The 19,871-nt window shown below is 40.3% G+C and overlaps 1 protein-coding gene across 7 annotated transcripts in view; it reads left to right on the top strand.

Annotated features, from left to right (window-relative positions):
• Window positions 1–19,871, top strand: part of LOC122552723 (tetratricopeptide repeat protein 7A-like) — a 421,938-nt gene that overhangs the window by 63,933 nt on the left and 338,134 nt on the right. For 5 of the 7 annotated variants that reach the window (XR_006312460.1, XR_006312459.1, XM_043695624.1 and 2 more), the window contains 2 exons: window positions 13,073–13,151; window positions 16,720–16,880. Coding sequence is in view for 5 of the 7 variants with exons in the window: in XM_043695624.1 (XP_043551559.1) it covers window positions 13,073–13,151; window positions 16,720–16,880 (240 nt within the window). In the remaining 2 variants the exon portion in view is untranslated. Of the gene's footprint in view, window positions 1–11,755; window positions 11,997–12,111; window positions 12,697–13,072; window positions 13,152–16,719; window positions 16,881–19,871 lie in introns of those variants that run through there. The other 2 variants (XM_043695627.1, XM_043695626.1) reach the window with 2 other exon arrangements.

Below are 19,871 nucleotides of genomic sequence, written 5' to 3'. Positions count from 1 at the left end.
GAGTTGGCGTTTGGCTTCAGCGGTGTAGAGGTCAGTGCGCCAGACTACCACTGCGCCCCCTTTATCCGCTGGCTTGATGGTGAGGTTGGGATTAGAGCAGAGGGATTGGAGGGCTGCGCGTTGTGAGGGTGAGAGGTTGGAATGGGGGAGGGGGGTAGACAGGTTGAGGCGGTTAATGTCCCGGCGGCAGTTGGAAATGAAGAGGTCGAGTCTGGATCAATGGTGCTGAAAGAGCACAGCAATTCAGGCAGCATCGAGGAGGGTCAATTCAAAAGGGTCAAGGGAGCAAAAAACATATCAGTTCTGGTATGACACTTGTGTGGGTTAGAGTAGAAAGTAATGTCTCTGCCCTGGGTGTGAAGACACCTCCACACATCTAGTAGCCCTAGCTCCTTATTCAGATCCGCCAAATGTCTGGATCTAAGAGATATACCTATGGTACTCTTGGGTATCCTATCTGTTTCTGAGTCCATAATACAATTAAAATCTCCTCATATAATTATATGGCGGGCCCCAAAAGCCATCAACTTGGAAAACGCTTCTGTTACAAATTTGAAGGGGTATGCCGGGGGGCAATAAATTTTCAAAATCCATTTATTAAGGCTTTGATCAGTAAATACCATCCAGATTCATCTTTTATCTGGTTTAAGATTTTAAAAGGAAGATTCTTCCGAATGAGAATGACTACTCCCCTACTTTTTGAGCTAAAAGATGAGAAAAGGGTGTGGTCAAATCCACCCTGTTGTAATTTTAAGTGTTTTTTGTCAAGTAGGTGTGTCTTCTGTAAAAGAGCTATATCAACCCTCTCTTTTTTAAAGTTTGATAATATCTTCTTCCTTTTGATTGGTGAATTACTCCCCTTGGTAAAAACAATGACTGCAGATGCTGGAAACCAGATTCTGGATTTGTGGTGCTGGAATAGCACAGCAGTTCAGGCAGCATCTGAAAGGCAGTAAAATCGACGTTTCAGGCAAAAGCCTCCTGATGAAAGGCTTTTGCCCGAAACGTCGATTTTACTGCTCCTCGGATGCTGCCTGAACTGCTGTGCTTTTCCAGCACCACGAATCCAGAATTACTCCCGTTGACATTCCAGGTGTACCACCTAAATGAATAGCTAGCCATGATCATCCAGGCAGGCCCGAGACCCCCCAGGAGGAAGAACCCCCACCCAAAACACTCTGAATAAAGACCATGGAAAATTCACAAAAGCAAAATTTCTTTAAGACATTTACACCAATACAATTAAAAACTATTCCTAAGTAAAAAAAATACAAAACACTTTTGAAAGGAGATTTTCCCCCTTGCTCTGAGGGGGCGTAACTACCTATCAATAACCCCACCACAACCTCTCCTAACCAGTGCCCTGCCCTTGACCCAGGCATTATAAAATGGAGTAGACAAGTGTTCCATAAAACCAAAGTTGAAAGTGAGTGACCACCCCCTCACACCAACACCTAGGTGCATTTAGCAAGCATAATGTAAAATATAAATATATAAAATTACAAAGTTACAATCCTAGCAATTATTAGAAAACAAAGTAAGATGACAGAAGAAGAGAACTCCTCTCTAAAAAAAATGGTAGGACAAAACAAACCCCCCTCCCACACAAATCAAATAAGCTGCATGGCCTGTAAAAAAAGAAATCACATAGTGAATAACAAATAAGCCCCCCCCTGCCCCCTGGAGAACGTAATGAACAAAAAAGGGATGGAGAAGGAAAGAAAGGGTAAACCCGGTGGTGGGGGGGGGGGGGGGGGGGGAGGTCAAAGCAAAATCATTATCCATATGGTTTGAATCTTACAATCTATTTAAGAGAGTCCAAACATTCTTTAGCCTTCTCGCATGATCCAAAGTTGTATATAGATCCTTCATGGCTGAAGCGCAGTGTTGCTGAGGTTGCCCAGTCTTGAGTTGCTAAATATTGGATATTTAGGTCTCTTTGCCTCATCGAATGCCCTTCTCTTGCGGACCACAGCTGGAGAAAAATCTTGGAATAACATAATCCTGGAACCCTTGTGCATCATGGCCTGGAGATCCTTCCCCAGGACTCTGGAAGCTTCCAGAAGCATCTGCTTCTCTTTATAGCATTGGAGCCGGAACAGAACCGGGCGGGGGTGCTGGTCTGGCCCGGTCCTGCGTATAGCAACCCAGTGGGCCCACTCCACCCGCACCTGGCCTGATCCCAACTCCAACTTTAATATTTGAGGGAGCCATTGCTCCAAAAAAACTGCAAGCTGGCCTTCCTCTTCCTGTTCAGGAAGGCCCAGCAACCGAATATTTTATCGACGACCCCGATTATCAAGGTCATCTGTGCTCTTCCAAGGTCCGGACTCGCTGCTTGAGAGCCCGAACCTGGCCCATGGCCGATTCGGCAGCAGCTTCCGAGGTTGCGGCCATTTGCTCCGCTCCTCTGATGCGTTGTTCGAGTTTTTCAATTTCTCGGTCCTGCTTCTGCAGCATGACCAAGAACGACTCCTACCTGCTCCTTGATTCTTCGATGAAAGCGTCGATCCTCTCTTGCAACTTGTTGATCACAGAGACCAGGCTCGCCTCTGCAGGTAAGTACCCCGAGGCGGCCACAGATGTCTCTGCCGCTGCTGGAGAGGGTGGGGGAGGGGTCCCTGCCTGTTGCGAGCTTTGGGAATTTTTGCCCTTAGTCATTCTAAGAACAACACCAAACTGTTCAAGTTTGATGTAAAATGACTAAGTATGCTGGTCAAAAGCTACTTTAAATGATTTAAAAGGTGTGGTGAAGGCGGATGCCCCACTTTGCCCGAGTCTTAGGCAAAGCACTACAGACTCAACTTGTTAGGCCGCCGCCATTTTGAATCTCTTATCTATGCTTTTAACCACATGATCTGCCTGTATTGTTCACAAGACAAAGCTTTTCCTTGTGCCTCAGTACATGTGACAATAAATTCAATTCAATTCAATTCAGTTCAACCAGTGAGTTGTTTAATTGTCCATCACCATTCACAACTGGTTATGGCAGGACTGCAGAGCTTGGATCTGATGTGTTGGTTGTGGGATCGCTTAGCTCTGTCTATCCCTTGCTGATTATGCTGTTTGACATTAAAGTATTCTCGTTGGGTGGCTTCACCAAGTTGACACCTTATCTTCAGTTATGCCTCTTGCACACTATGTTGAAACAGAGATGATCCCCTGATTTGATGGTAGTGTTTGAGTAGGACATATGCCTGGCCATGAGGTTACAGATTGTGCTGGAGTAGAAGTCTGCTGCTGTTGATGGTCCAAAGTGCCTTGGGGATGCCCAGTCTTGAGTTGCTAGATCGGTTGGACGTCTGTCCCATTTAGCATGGTGATAGCAATATGATGGAGGTTATTCTCAAATGTTAAGGTAGTACGTTATCTCCACAAGGACTGTTTAGAGGTCACTCTTACTGATACTGTCATGAACAGATGCATTTGCAGCTGGCAGATTAGTAAGAATAAGGTCAGGTATGGTTTTCCCTTTTGTTGGTTCCCTCACCACATGCCACAGACCCAGTCTAGCAGCAATGTCCTTTCGGACTTGACCAACTTGATCACTGCTGCTGCTGAGCCACTCTTGGTGATGGACATTGAAATGTCCCGCCCAGAGTACATTTTCTGCCCTTGTCATTCTCAGTGCTTCCTCTAAGTGTTGTTCAACATAGAGGAGTACAGATTCATCAGCTGAGGGAGGATCATATGTGGTAATCAGCTGGAGGTTTCCTTGCCCATGCTTAACTGGAAGCCATGAGACTTCATGGGGTCCATAGTCAATTTTGAGGACCCCCTGAGCAACACCTCCCTGACTGTATACCACTGTGCTGGCACCTCTGCTGGGTCAGTCCTACTGGTGAGACAGGTTTTATCCAGGGATGATGATGGTGCTGTCTGGGATATGGCGAGGTGTGATTCTGTTGAGTATGACCATGTCAGACTGTTGCTTGACTAGTCTGTGAGACAGTTCTCCCAGTTTTGGAACTAGCTCCCAGATGTTAATGAGGAGGACTTTGCAGGGTCCACAGTGCTGTTTCTGCCATTCTTTTCTGTTGCCTAGGTCGATGCCAAGTGATCTGTCTGGTTTCATTTCTTTGAGACTTTGTAGTAATTGGTACAACTGAATGCATGTTATGCCATTTCAGAGGGCAGTTGAGAGTCAACTACATTGCTGTAGGTCTGGAGTGACATGTAGGCCAGGCCAGGTGAGGATGGCAGATTTCCTTCCCTGAAGGGCATTAGTGAACCAAATGGGTTTTTCTGACAATGATTTTATAGTCATCAGTAGATTCTTAATTCCAGATTTTTTTAATATAAAAAGTCTCATTCAAATTCCACCATTTGCTGTGGCGGAATTCTATCATGGGACATTAGCTGAGTTTCTAGATTAACTGTCAACCAACAATACCACCAGGCTACCTCCAACCCAGTGAGTGAGCAAACACTTCACAGAGACAATATAATGTGGGGACATTATGGAATTTGGCAGGAAGATTAGAGAATTGAACATGATTTAACTGGGGCAAGACAGCAGAAAGTTGCAGCACAAAAGGATTTGAGGGTCCTTGTGCATAAATTATATAATGCTAGTATCCAAGTTTAGCAGGAAATGGGGAAGGAAAATGGACTGGTGACCTTTATATCAAAGAAAATGGAGTATAAATAAAGAGGTGTTGCTAAAGCTGTGCAAAGCATTAGTCAGACCACACCTGTTCAAAGTATTGTGAACAATTTTGTTCACCTTATCTAAGAAAAGATATACAGGTGTTGGAGGAAGAGAAGGTTCACGAGATTGATACTGGGTATGGAGGGATTTCTGTATGAGAAGTCATGGAGTATGTTTGGCCTTTACTCATTAGAGTTTAGCAGAATGAAAGACGACTTTATTGAAACAAGTAAAATTGTTATAGGCCTTGATTGAGTAGATACTGGGAGGTTGTTTGCCCTTGTGAGAGAGCCTAATTCCAGAGAGCATGATCTCCGAGGAAGTCACTGCCAATTTAAGACAGAGACAAGGAGGGACCTTTCTCTGAAGGTAGTCAGTCTATGGAATTCTTTACTGAAGAGGTCTGTAGAGGTTGGGTCATTAAGTATAGATTGTACTTGCAGATACTCAGGAATGTGTGCAGGAGTAGCAAAAAGATTTCTGAGTGATTTAAATAAAGAGTGATTTATTTAAATAAAGAGTGATACTAAAAAAGTATATAAATGGAAAACCAAAATCAGATGAAAGAGTATCATCTGTGAAAAGGGAACCAGAATATTCTTTCATTTTTAAGAAATTGGCTTTATGGCACAACTGTGCAGTCTGAAAGAACCGAAGGTGAGCTTTTGCAGTTGACATTTGTCATGGGATTCAGCAAACCTGTTGTTAAGTATATTTAAGGTTGACATCGACAGATTTAATCATTATGGAAATCAACAGTTACAGAGTTATAGAGATGTACAACATGGAAACAGACCCTTCGGTCCAACTCGTCCATGCTGACCAGATATCCCAACCCAATCTAGCCCCACTTGCCAGCACCCAGCCCCTATACCCCCAAACCCTTCCTATTCATATACCCATCCAGATGCCTTTTAAATATTGCAGCCTCCACCACTTCCTCTAGCAGCCCATTCCACACACGCACTACCCTTTGTGTGAAAATGTCGTACCTTAGGTCTCTTTTATATCTTTCCCCTTTCACCCTAAACCTATGCCCTGGACTCCCCCACCCCAGGGAAAAAAACCTTGTCTGTTTATCCTATCCATGCCCCTCATGATTTTATAAACCTCTATGAGGTCACCCCTCAGTCTTCGATGGTCCAGGGAAGACAGCCCCAGCCTATTCAACCTGTGCCCATAGCTCAAATCCTCCAACCCTGGCAACATCTTTGTAAATTTTTTCTGAACCCTTTCAAGTTTTACAACATCTTTCAGATAGGAAGGAGACCAGAATTGCACGCACCATTTCAAAAGTGGCCTAACCAATGTCCTGTACAGCTGCAATATGACCTCCCAATTCTTGCATTCAATACTGTGACCGATAAAGGAAAGCACAACAAACACCGCCTTCACTATCCTATCTACCTGCAACTCTACTTTCAAGTAGCTCTCAACCTGCAATCCAAGGTCTCTTTGTTCAGCAACACTTCCATTAAGTGTATAAGTCCTGCTAAGATTTGCTTTTCCAAAATGCACCACCTCGCATTTTTCTAGATTAAACTCCATCTGCCACTCCTCAGCCCATTGGCTCATCTGATCAAGATCCCATTGTAATCTGAGGTAACTTTCTTCACTGTCCACTACACCCCCAATTTTGGTGTCATCGGCAAATTTACTAACTATGCTTCTTAAGCTCACATCCAAATCATTTATATAAATCACAAAAAGTAGTGGACCCAGCACCAATCTTGTGGCACTCCACTGGTCACAGGCCTCCAATCTGAAAAACAACCCTCTACCACCACCCTCTGTCTTCTACTTTTGAGCCAGTTCTGTATCCAAATGGCTAGTTCTCCCTGTACTCCATGAGATCTAACCTCCCATGGGGAACCTTGTCGAACACCTTACTGAAGTTCATATAGATCACATCTACCGCCATGCCCTCATCAATCCTTTTCATTATTTCTTCAAAAAACTCAATCAAGTTGTGAGACATGATTTCCCACTCACAAAGCCATGTTGACTATCCCAATCAGTCCTTGCTTTTCCAAATACATGTACATCCTGTCCCTCAGGATTCCCTCCAACAACTTGCCCACCACCGACGTCAGGCTCACTGGTCTATAGTTCCCTGGCTTGTCTTTACCGCGCTTCTTAAACAGTGGCACCACATTAGCCAACCTTCAGTTTTCTGATACCTCACCTGTGACTATCGATGATACAAATATCTCAGCAAGGGGCCCAGCAATCATTTTTCTAGCTTCCCACAGAGTTCTAGGTCCTGATCAGGTCCTGGGGATTTATCCACCTTTATGCGTTTCAAGACATCCAGCACTTCCTCCTCTGTAATATGGACATTTTTCAAGATGTCACCATCTATTTCCGTACATTCTATATCTTCCATGTCCTTTTCCACAGTAAACACTGATACAAAATACTCATTTAGTATCTCCCCCATCTCCGGTTGCTCCACACAAAGGCTGCCTTGCTGATCTTTGAGGGACCCTATTCTCTCCCTAGCTACCCTTTTGTCCTTAATGTATTTGTAAAAACCCTTTGGATTCTCCTTAACTCGATTTGCCAAAGCTATCTTTTTGCCCTCCTGATTTCCCTGTTAAGTATATTTCTACTGCCTTGATACTCTTCAAAGGGTTCATTCGGTCTATCCTGTCTATGCCTGACATATGCTTTCTTCTTTTTTTTAACCTAACCCTCAAATTTCTTTCATCATCCAGCATTCTCTACATCTACCAGCCTTCCCTTTCATCCTAACAGGAATATACAGTCTCTGCACCCTTGTTATCTCATTTCTGAAGGCTTCATATTTTCCAGCTGTCCCTTTACCTGCGAACATCTGCAGCTAATCAGCTTTTGAAAGTTCTTGCCTAATACCGTCAAATTTGGCCTTTCTCCAATTTAGAACTTCAACTTTTGGATCTGGTCTACCATTACTACTTTAAAACTAATAGAATTATGGTCACTGGTCCCAAAGTGCTACCCCATTGACACCTCAGTCACCTGCCCTGCCTTATTTCCCAAGAGTAGGTCAGGTTTTGCACCTTCTCTACTAGGTACAACCACATATTGAAACAGAAAATTTTCTTGTTAACATGCTTAACAACTTCCTCTCCATCTGAACGCTTAACACTATGGCAGTCCTGGTCTATGTTTAAAAAGTTAAAATACCCTACCATAACCACCCTATTATTCTTACAAGTAACTGAGATCTCCTTACAAGTTTGTTTCTCAATTTCCCTCTGACTATTAGGCGGTTTATAATACCATCCCATTAAGATGATCATCCCTTTCTTATTTCTCAGTTCCACCCAAATAACTTCCCCAGATGTATTTCATTATCAAAAATACCACACTTCTTCCTCTCTTGCCTCCCTTTCTATCTTTCCTGTAGCATTTGTATCCTGAAATGTTAAGCTGTCAGTCCTGTTCATCCCTGAACCATGTTTCTGTAATTGCTATATATCCCAGTCCCATGTTCTTAACCATGCCCTGAGTTCATCTGCCTTCCCTGTTAGGCCCCTTGCATTGAAGTAAATGCTGTTTAATTTATCAGTCCTACCTTGTTCTCTGCTTTGTACCTGCCTGCTCTCGCCTTTGTTTTCAACTGTACCAGTCTCAGATTGATCTCTTTCCTCACTAACTTTCTGGGTCCCACCCCTCCACCTTCCTAGTTTAAATCTTCCCGAGCAGCTCTAGCAAATCTCCCTGCCAGTATATTAGTCCCCTTCCAATTTAGATGCAACCCGTCCTCCTTGCACAGGTCACTTCTACCCCAGAAGAGATTCCAATGATTCAAAAATGTGAATCCTTCTCCCATACAACTGCTCCTCAGCCATACATTCATCTGCTCTATCCTCCTATTCCTATCCTCACTTGCTTGTAGCACTGGGAGTAATCCAGATATTACTACTCTCGAGAACCTCCTTTGTATATTCCTGCGTAACTCTCTGTAATCTCGCTTCATAATCTCAACCTTTTCCCTTCCTATGTCATGGTTCCAATGTGTATGATGACCTCCTGCTGGCCCCTTTCCCCCGTGAGAACATTCTGCACCCTCTCTGAGTCATCCTTGATCCTGGCACCAGGGAAGCAACACACCAATCTGATTTTTCACTGCTGGCCACAGAAAAGTCTGTCTGTACCTTGGACGAGAGAGACCCTAACACAATCGATCTCTTGGAACCCGACGTACCCCTCATTACATTAAAGCCAATCTGATACCAGAAACTTGGTTGTTCGTGCTACATTCCCCTGAGAATCCATCATCCCCTACATTTTCCAAAACAGCATACTTGTTTGAAATGGGCATAGCCACAGAAGACTCCTGCACTACCTGCCTACCACTTTGACCTTTCTGGAAGTTAACCCAACTATGTGACTGCATCTGCAACGTTTCTCTCCCTTTCTGTAACTGCCATCCATCACATCCCCTTGCTCTTGTAAATTTGTCACTCCAACCGTTCCATTTGACCTGATAAGATTCATAATCAATGGCACTTATTGCAGATATAATCCTCCGTAACATGTAAACTCTCCCTCAACTCCCATATCTGACAAGAAGAGCAAATCACTCTACTAAAGGCCATTTTTGCTTCATCCAATCTGCAGACCTAGAAAATAGCCCTCTCTTATTCCTCTGTAAAATACTGCTTCAGGCTAACTTAATACTTATTGCTTATACTTTCAAGGGACATATCTCAATAAAACATATAATCAAGAAAGAACCCACTCTATTCACTACTACAGACTTACAGCTAGGCCCCAAGGACACACTTCAAACTATTGACTTATCTGTTTCTGTGCTTTGAGCTTTCCCAAACAGTTTACTCCATGATCAGTTGTGAATTTCACTGTTTGTTAGTCTTCGCAGATGCACTCTGGCGTCCATTGATACATAAATTAAACAGCAAAGGCAGTAACTGCACAGGTTCACTGCTGTGTCAGAGAGCAGTGTGGGTTTCTTTCTCTATCTGTCTTCTACACCGACCTCACCATGTGCTGCCTTTGTCTGTTCCTCTCCCTCTTAAAAGTACTGTTATGTTGACTTTTTTCCTCTAAAGTTCCAAAACGATGTAACAGCATATACAACAGTAATTGCTGCTCCTGGAATTTGAGGAAATCACCTCCAAACCTCGAAAACCTCAAAAAAGGAGCAGCCTGTTACAGCCAGAAATTTTTCCCATCCTCCATCTTGGATTACCCAGAAAACAGGAAATTGGAGTTGAGGATAATCAGGTTAGCCATGATCTCATTGAATAGTAGAGCTGACCTACTTCTGCTCCTTCTTCCTGTGCTCTGATGGACTATCGGAAGGATGTTTTGAAACTTGAAAGGGTTCAGGAAAGATTTATAAGAATGTTGCCAGGGTTGGAGGGTTTGAGCTATAAGGGAGAGGCTGAATAAGCTGTGCTGTTTTCCCTGGAGCGTTGGAGGCTGAGGGGTGACCTTCTAGAGGTTTATAAAATCATGAGCATGGATAGGATTAATAGACAAGGTCTTTTCCCTGGTGTGGGGGAGTCCAGAACTAGAAGGCGTAGGTTTAGGGTGAGAAGGGAAAGATTTAAAATGGACCTTAGGGGCAATGTTTTCACGCAGAACGTGGTGCCTGTATGGACTGAGTTGCCAGAGGAAGTGGTGGAGGTTGGAACAATTGCAACATTTAAACAGCATCTGGCAGGGTATATGAATAGAAAGGGTTTAGAGGGATATGGGCTGGTTGGTGTGGACGAATTGACACTATGACTCGATAACAGTTCAGACTATTGCAATATTTGGAAAATCACAACCAATGTGTTCATTATGTCTCTAGCCATCTCTCTTAGGATATAGGCCATCAGGTCTTGAACACTTGTTAGATTTTAGACACTTGAATTTCTCTGGTATTCATTCACTATTGATATTAAATAGCCTAATTTCCTCATGCTAATTTGCCCTTAATTTTTAATGTGCAACTCATTTCTTCTGTGAAGACTGACACAAAATGTTTTTTTATGTCCTTGCCATTTCCTCATTCTGATGATAATTTCTCCTGTTTCTGTTTCTAAGGAATCTATGTTTAATTTAGCTACTTTCCTTTTACATACTTACAAAGCTGTGATAAAGTGCTTTTTTTGAATTCCTGCCTAGTTTGTTCTCATTTTATCTTTTCCTTTATTATTAACTTCTTGGTTTCTTTACTGTTTTTTTAAAGCACTTGCATTCCTCACACTTATTAGTATTCTTTGCAACATTTTAATCTAATGCTATTCTTGACCTCAAGAACAGAAGGTTCAATAACCAGGGGACCTAAGTTTAAATTAATTGTCAAAAAGAACAGAAGTAAGATGAAGATAATTATTTTAATGCAGCAAATTATGATTACGAATGCATTGCCTAATAGGTTGATGGAAGCTGATGCAAGAGTAACGTTTCAAAGGGAATTGGATATATAATTAAAGGGGGAACTTTACAGGCCTGTCAGAAAAGGAAAAGGCTAACTGGATATCTTTTTCAAAGAGTTCCACCATAGACCAAATCACTGCCTTCTATAATATTTGTTTTAATTTGTTCATGGGCTGTGGCTACTGCTTGCTGCATCCTATCCTTAATTGCTGTTGAGTGGCTTGCTGGGCCATTTAGGAGACAGCTGCATTGCTGTGTGTCTGGAGTCACATGTAAGCCAGACAGAGTAAGGGTGACTGGTCTCCTTCCATGAAGGACATTTATGAACAAGGTGGATTTTTATGACAATGAACTGGTTCCATAATCACCCTTAGGCTAGTTTTGTTTTAAATTCCTGATTGGTAATGAATTCACCATCTCTCTTTGTGGAATCTTCTGAGCCTTTGTTCCCAGAGCATTATCCTGGGTCTCCAGATTACTCGTCGAGTGAATTGCTACTATATCTATGCTTCCTTGAAACTCAGATTCTAATTGTGCTAATGTCCCAAATTAAATGCCCAATTTATGGATTGCTTGTTATATACTAACTTCAAATCTACCTGTCCATTGTTATAAACACTCATAATTAAGTTTGTTGAAATTGTTAATTGATAAATTCAAGGGTGACTGAATAATAGCTATCTAATATTTACACCATTAATGGAATACCAAATGGCAAGTAGGTAAACTTTTTAGTTTTATGCTAGTGTCCTAAATACTTTTGTTTGAGTGAGATAATAACCAAACATGGCATCACTTGAGCCACTTAATCACTTGGGTAAACAACCTGTCAGTAAATTATCTCTCAAATACTATAAGTACATTGTGTCTGCATTGATCATCAAACACCCAGCTGTTTTAATTCCAAGTTTCTGTACTTAACATGAATTGCTGTTTATTACAAAAAAAAACATTCTTGCTACATGTAAACAACTATGGACTGTTGATATTTAACTCTACTAGTTAAAAGTCTGAACTCCTTATTAAAGAAAAAAAGCCCCCACACAGAAAAGGTTTACACAAACATGTTGGTGTAAGGGGTGGAGGGAAAAACTAAAAGGTAGTTCAACATGAAATGATCCTCTTGCTTGTCAAGATTTGTTGTTAATAATTGCTGTCCTCAGGGTGCTTCTTATTTGCTGGAGAAACAGAACAACTGGTTCACAAAAATCTCTTGGTTATTGGTTAAAAGCCACAGCTTCCAGCAACTGGTGAGGAAAAATAAACTGGCTTCCTTCAGGCTTTCGGGGACTTCACTTACTACAAAGAGAGATGCCATCTATAGGTCCGAAGGCTTCTCATTCACAACCACAAACTGTTCACCTATCTCGGAACCAATCACATGGTTTTTGTCAGGCAGAAGACCTTTGTTATCAACAACTGATTATCACTTCTCAGACCAATGAGCTACTTGCTGGCCAGATTGGCTGACACAAAGGATATTTGCAAAATCTGTAATTAACCTTCCCCCACTGCTTTAACAAGTAATACTGCAAATGTCACTCCCAAAGAGTGTAGTAACTTGCTTTTTGAAGGTGCAGTAATCCCTTTGTCAAACCTTGGTCTTTTTTTAATCAGTCCTTTTCCCATATCAGTCTGCAGTCAAAAATACAAAAATGAAAAAGGTATGGTCTTTACACATATATTCATGTTCTTGTGTAGATGTTATATAAGGCATTTTCACGATGCAGATCATCTGGTAACTCAGGATTGAATGCATTTTGAGTCTTTTGGCACCTAAGGAATAATTAGTTTAGAGGAATGTGCATGGCATTTATGAAATGAAGAATGACAACTTATTAAAGTAGTCTTTTACTGACAGAGTAGTTGAATGATGTGGAAGTAAGAAAAATATTTATATTTAAAATACCTTTCACAAAATGTTGGAATATCCCAAAGTCATTTATGTTCTTTTTAAAAAGAGGTAGTTCTTGCTGTGATATAGGAGAGATTGCTTTAGGATTAACAGAGCAACAAATCTATTATGTTTCTTTGTCACAGGAACCTAGCCAAGGGAATAAAACAAATGCGGGAAATATTAAGAGCTATGGAAACAAGACCCACACAGAATTTCAGAATGGTAAGGCTGAAATGAAACATTTTGTAAGTTTTTTTATTTCTGAACCAGCTGACCATGTTGAACATATTTTTTAAATACAAAAAGCAAGAGACAAGTCTATGCATTTCTACATGTAAAGATGTGCCAATTCTCTCCTCAACAACCTGCTAGCATTAGATAATGTGCATCATCCTAAGCTTGTCTCACAGTGTTCCATTTTCCACTATTGACTCAATTCAGTAATGTCACAGAACATTGCTGTGAATCAATGCTGCAGCCTGAAGCTCAGTGTCATAATGTTGTATATCTTGCTATGTCTGTGAGATAGAACAGTAATTCTTGAATAATGTTTATGAAAGTGTGTATTAGCTACAAATGTTGATTAGACTGCCTCAATTGCCAGAAGGAGTTGAGTATCCAAATGACCAGTTATCTGTCAGAGAGCTTCATTTGATATGCAGACTTTTCTCATTAGTTTCAATGACATTTCAAATGCCTTGTTCTCATTTTATAGAACTATTAGCTTCATGATTCTTTTATATAGTTGGCCGTTTCTGAGAATCTTGTTTCCAGTAGAATCAGTACAATCATTCAGTATGTAATTAGTGACATGTTAGAGCTTGAGATCTGAGTTAATGCAGCTTTCTTTTGATTGGATGCTAGTGATGTAATGGTAAAGTGGGGCTAAATTTATACACTGCCAACAAGACATTGATGTGGCCAGTTTGACTCAGTGTATCTGCGGTTCTCTGAATATTTTAAGTGAATGCTTGATAATGTATCTGTGACTGTGAAATTGAACTACTTTAGAGCTTAATCTTACACTCCTGCCTTTTTATCTTTCAAAGAATATCATGAAATAGTTATGACTTGGAGGTGCCGGTGTTGGATTGGGCTGGACAAAGTTAAAAGTCACGCAACACCAGGTTATAGTCCAACAGGTTTATTTGGAAGCACTAGCTTACGGAGGACTGCTCTTTCATCATGTGGTGAGGAGCGGCACTCCAATAGCTAGTGCTTCCAATTAAAACTGTTGAACCATAACCTGGTGTTGTGTGATTTTTAACTATGAAATAGTTAAGAATAGAAATTAAAATTCAGTGCAAAGCAAATGTAAAGGGCTCCACTTGTGCAGATGAGTTGCTATTTGAAGTAAATATTCTATCATTGCAATAAGATGTTCCTTAATCTCTTCTGTTATTACTGAAAACTATGGATTATGGGTGAATCTGGCATGTCAAATTACCCATTTTCCTGACAAAAGTCATACTTTTGCAGATAATTTGGTACTCTTTTTGCCATGACATGCTATTCTGTCATTTGTAGTCAGCTTCAATTTTCCAGTACCTTCTAACTGTACAGAAAGGATCAAGCAGTTCAAATTGGCTGTGCTGCGAAGGTGCATGTGAGTTTAAGACCCCACTTTTTGTATCAGATATTGATGACATTTCAAAATAGTGATGGGCCACACTCTCCCCTCCAGTTTACTTTTATACTTGGCATATAAGTTGACCAATATTCTCTCTAATATTTATTTTGGTGCTCAGACCTCCTGAGATCTATGTGCAGCAGTGGTCTGAAACCGGAAATTAATGCAGAGGCATGGTGGTCAGCATGCGTGGAACCTTGGATTGGCTGCACTTCCACAGTTTAGAGGGAATGTTGAAGTTGATTTCAGTTTTTGGAGGGTTTTTGACTTATATGCCAAATCATTTATTTCTTTGTATTGTAATTTTTAATTTTCAGTTGAGTCAGCATTGAAACTTTATTTGATTATTTTCAAGGACGTGATTCAATTTTCCCTTGCAAGTACTGTTTTACCAATTGTTATCTCCAGAATCCTGTATGAAACAGAGACCCAGGTTTAATTCCAGCCTTGGGCGACTGTCTGTGTAGAGTTTGCACGTTCTCTGTGTCTGCCTGGGTGTTTGCTAGGTAGCTCCATTTCTTCCCACAATCTAAAGATGTGCAGATTATGTGGATTGACCATACAAAATTGCCCAGTAGTGTCCAGGGATATGCAGGCCAGGTGAATCACCCATGGTAAATGCGGGGTTAGAGGGTAGGATCAGTGGTTGCGTCTGGGTGGGATGCTCTTTGGAAGGTTGGTGCAGACTCAGTGGCTCAATGGCCTCTTTCTGCACTGTAGGCATTCTACGATTCTCTGAAATTGTTGGAAAACTCTTCATAATATCAAATTGGAAGTGTTCATGCCACCACTAGTTACTGTGTGTGATTTGATCTCCTTGCCTGAGAAAGGATGTATTGGCAATGGAGGGGTGCAGGGGAGGTTCACTAGGTTGATTCCAGAATTGAGAGGTTTGGCTTCTGAAGACAAATTGTGTGGACTGGGACTATACTCATTGGAATTTAGAAGAATGAGGGGAATCTTAGAGATACATATAAAATTATTAAGGGAATAGTTAAAATAGAAGCAGGGAGATCGTTTCTACTGGCAGGTGAAACTGGAACCAGGGGACATAACCACAAAATAGGCAGGAGCAGATTTAGGACTGAGTTATGGAGAAACTTTTTCACCCAAAGGGTTGTAAATCTGTGGAATTCCCTGCCCAGTGAAGCAGTTGAGGCTACCTTATTGAATGTTTTTAAAGCAAAGGTAAATTGTTGAAAAGTCAAGGAATTGAAGGTTATGGTGAGTGGGCAGGTAAGTGGAGGCGAGTCCACGAGAAGATCAAACATGATCTTATTGGATGGCGGAGCAGACACATTGGGTCAGACGGCCTACTCCTGCTCTTATTTCTTCAGTTATGCTTTCATGAATGTTAGTTCATTCCATTGTAAAAGGAGAAATGTATTTGTAGAGCATCTAGCATGGTCTCAGGACTCCTAAAACCTTTCAAAGTACATTTGAAGTGTGGTCACCATGTTGTAAAATAGGGACAAAGTACATTTGTACACAGCAATACCCAGAATGAGCAGAGAGAAAAATGACTAGTTTATCTCTTATAATAATGTTAGTCGAGTATTAAATGTTGACGGAACACTGAACAAGAATTCTTATTCCTCTTTTAATCCATCTGAAATAACATGGGTGGGCTGGCTTAATCTCTCACTCAAAGACAGCCTTACATTCATTCTGTATGCTCTACAAGATGCACACAAATCTCTCGTATGGCTAAAGTATAACCACCTGACTGGGTTGAAAGTACTACTACTGTGCAAGCTCTGAACTGTAAAGTTTTCAGTGTACTTTTGAGGGTGAGAGTATCTGAACATTGCTACCATTTTAAAATTGATATAAGAACATAAAATGTCAAGGAATTATGCAAGTTATTTTATATATCCAAGCTACTCTTGCATATCAAAGGCATTATCCATAAACTTGCATTTATGAATCAAGTTTGTAGGATTTCTTTCCTGATCCACAAAATAGTTGAATGAAATTCTAGAGCTTCATTACTTAAGTCTGACTTGTTTGCTTTCACAGATGTTGTTGTGATGGTCACAGTACCACAGAAACACACATCCATCCCATACTAAATACTTTTATTAAGATATGTTTTGATGCTTTATATTGAAAAATGAGTTGTGGTTATATTCTAATCAACTCTGTTGTCTTCACTCCCAGACAATAGCCAAACAACTGGCTGAGGTACTTCTACGAAACCTGTGTGAGGACAGTTATTGGAATCCATTTTCAGAGCCACCTCCTGATCTGCTCAAAAATGAGAAAAGTGACCCTTTTCAGATCACACTAACCACTGGTCCTCAACTGTATCAAGGAGACAAGTATGTGTCTTTACTTATGCATATTGTTTATTATTCATTCCCAAATTATATGGAGCTGTAAGGAAAGTGCTTATCATTCCCATGAAAAGAATGATAAGCTGATTTCATTCACCGTTAGTTTGGTGAAATAAAATTCACTTCCCATTTATATCCTCCCACAAAATGCACCCATATAAAATAAAACTGCAATTTTTTTACAAAGCCATGTTGTAGTCTTCCTTATGCACATGTAAACAAAATTAACGTACAACAGACTAGTTCGTTACTCTGAACAAGTTGCTGAGCATGCAGCAAACAAACAGCATATTTGCTCCCATTGTTTTGCTGTTTCATTTTTCCATTTCTTTCAATAATGAATTGAAATTCTGCTTGAAGGAGATGACAATCCTACGCTATTGAGAAATATCGCATTGCCTACTGCAGCAGAAGGTGTGGCTTTGATCTGTGAATAATGCTCTCACTGTGATTGAGATGTAGCACAAAGCTGCAGAGTGAGAAGACATCAGGTTCAGTCCCTAATCTCTGCTGATCTAACTGATCTCAGCCAAGACTGAATTAATTCATTCTAACAATTCACCAACCTGCATTTCCTAGACTTCTGTGAAGGAAGGTTGTTTGGTTAAGTAGTAGATCTTGGTCAAAGAGACCTTTATGTTTTCTTTTAAGAAGTAAGATTTTCACTTGCATGGACCACTGGATATTCCAAAATATTTTCTGGCCAATGAAATATTTTTGAAGCACAGTGTTATGATATGAGACAGCAAGCCAAATCAAATCAGCCTCCCTATCTTTGTGTTCACAACACAGTAAAACTAAAACACTCAATGAACCTCAAAATTTCACCAGTGGTTCCTAACCAGACTTTAAGGATAACAGATATCAGAGACCAGCTTTGTAGCTCAAACAAAAATTAACAATTTATTAATGTTGTAACTTCAGCAGAGCAACAGCAAGATAATTTAATTAATGTCTATGATTTTATCCCAAGCTTCTTAAAAACAACCCCACACTCTTATAAACATCTTCTAGTTGGCTTCATTTATTTCTCACAACTGAGATTCTATGCTCCAAGCTTTCAATAAGTATAACTGGAGGGTACCTAGAGAGCAACCAAAACTCCCTTCCAGCAGCTTTCACTGACATAGCCTTTCTATCTAAAACACAGTTCAAACTTTGGTTCCTATTTCTGTTTTGTCCAACATTCTCTTTGTTAGTCAGTACCAACCTCCCTAACATGGCCCCTTTTAACATCCAGACATTCACCAGCCTTTGAGCTGAAACTTATACAGTGTTCTTTGAACAATAATCAACCAGCAATTGACTCCCAGGCCAGGTCTCATTAATAAATACCAGTTTGTTTGTTCTTCCCAATTTTTTAAAAACAAGCTGCTGCTCACAGTCCAAATATCACCTTCAATTCTCAGCCCATGGCCCCTACCAAAAATGAGAAAAGAAAATAGAAAATTATTTATGTCTCAATGTCTCAACATGCCTCCCACCTCAAAAGATCGAAATGCTATTTCAGAAATGTATTTATGACAAGGTTGTAACAATTTAAACGATGAAATCGTCACAAAACTCACAACTAGTCAATTCTTCTCCCACCAGCTTCTTTCTTGGTTACATTCTTACGTTTGACACAATTTACATTCGAGATAAAGCATCAGCAGGTACATTTTCTTTCCCAGAAATGTGTACAATTTTCACCTTAAATGTTTGCAACAATAAACCTGGTCTAAACAATCTTGGAGTTTTAATCTTAAATCTCTCAATAAAAGTTAACGGAATATGATCAGTTAAAACCATCATTTCCATGTTGAACATAAAGTGTTGAAGAGCTCCCAAAACTGCCAATGCCTCCTTTTCCATAGTGGAATATCTTTTCTGATATTGATTCAATTTCTTGGAAAATAACCCACTGGTTTTTCCATCTTGACCATGATCTCCTGTAGGAGAACTGTTTCAATCCCAAAATTGTTCATGTTTATCGCAAACTTAAATGGTTTATTGAGGTGAGGTGCAGTTTATACAGGTTCATTCATTAATATTGTTTTCAGCTTTTCAAAGGCTGCCTGACACTCTGTTGACTATACTATCTTTGTCTGTTAGTGTAGCAAGTTAGCTATAGTTATAGCTATTGCACTAAAAATTAGGTACAACTATCCAATAAAATTCATACTTTCCCAAAAACTTCATTCTATTATGTTTTGTTTTGGGGGTGAGGAAATCAATCAAGGCTCTTATTGTTGCTGTTCTGGGTAAGTGATGAGCTAGTAATATTACTGCTGGACTGATGTTCTGGGGACCTGTGTTTCAATCCTGCCATGGCAGGTGGTGGAATTTGAATTCAATGAAATCTAGAACTAAGAATCTAATGATGAAAATTGCTGATTGTCAAAGGAAAAACTCACCTAATTCACTAATGTTCTTTCGGAAAGGAAATCTGCCATCCTTCCCTGGTCTGGCCTACATGTGACTCCAGACCCACAGAAATCTTTTGACTCTTAACTGCCCTCTAGACAATTAGGGATGGGCAATAACCATTAGTCCAGCCAGTGTTGCCTACATCCAGTGAATAAAAGAAAGTTTGTCCTTGGCATTCATTATGTCCCAAATATGTCATTTAAGCTTTTGTAAATTCTCATTTTGCAAGATTTAATACCAACCTGGCTGACTATAATTGTTTAAACAAGGTTTCTAACTGTTATATATGTTGGATCCATATACTATGATATCATCTAAGTAAACTATACAATTAGGAATTTTGACTGTAACTTTGTTTGTTAATCATTAAGATGTGTCTGGGGAATATTGAAATCCAAATGGCATAACCAACATTGCTACAATCCATTAGGTGTGACAAAAACAGAAATTTCTTTAGCCCTTCTTGTGAGTGGGCTCTGTCAATATTTTTTTAACAAATCAATTTAAAATCAGAGTGACACATTACCAAGCCTATCAGTACAATTTTCTAGTTTGGGAATATGGTAC

The sequence above is a fragment of the Chiloscyllium plagiosum genome, chromosome 9, assembly GCF_004010195.1.
Source record: "Chiloscyllium plagiosum isolate BGI_BamShark_2017 chromosome 9, ASM401019v2, whole genome shotgun sequence".
NCBI lineage: Eukaryota > Metazoa > Chordata > Chondrichthyes > Orectolobiformes > Hemiscylliidae > Chiloscyllium > Chiloscyllium plagiosum.
This window is presented reverse-complemented; position numbering and strand designations above follow the sequence as displayed.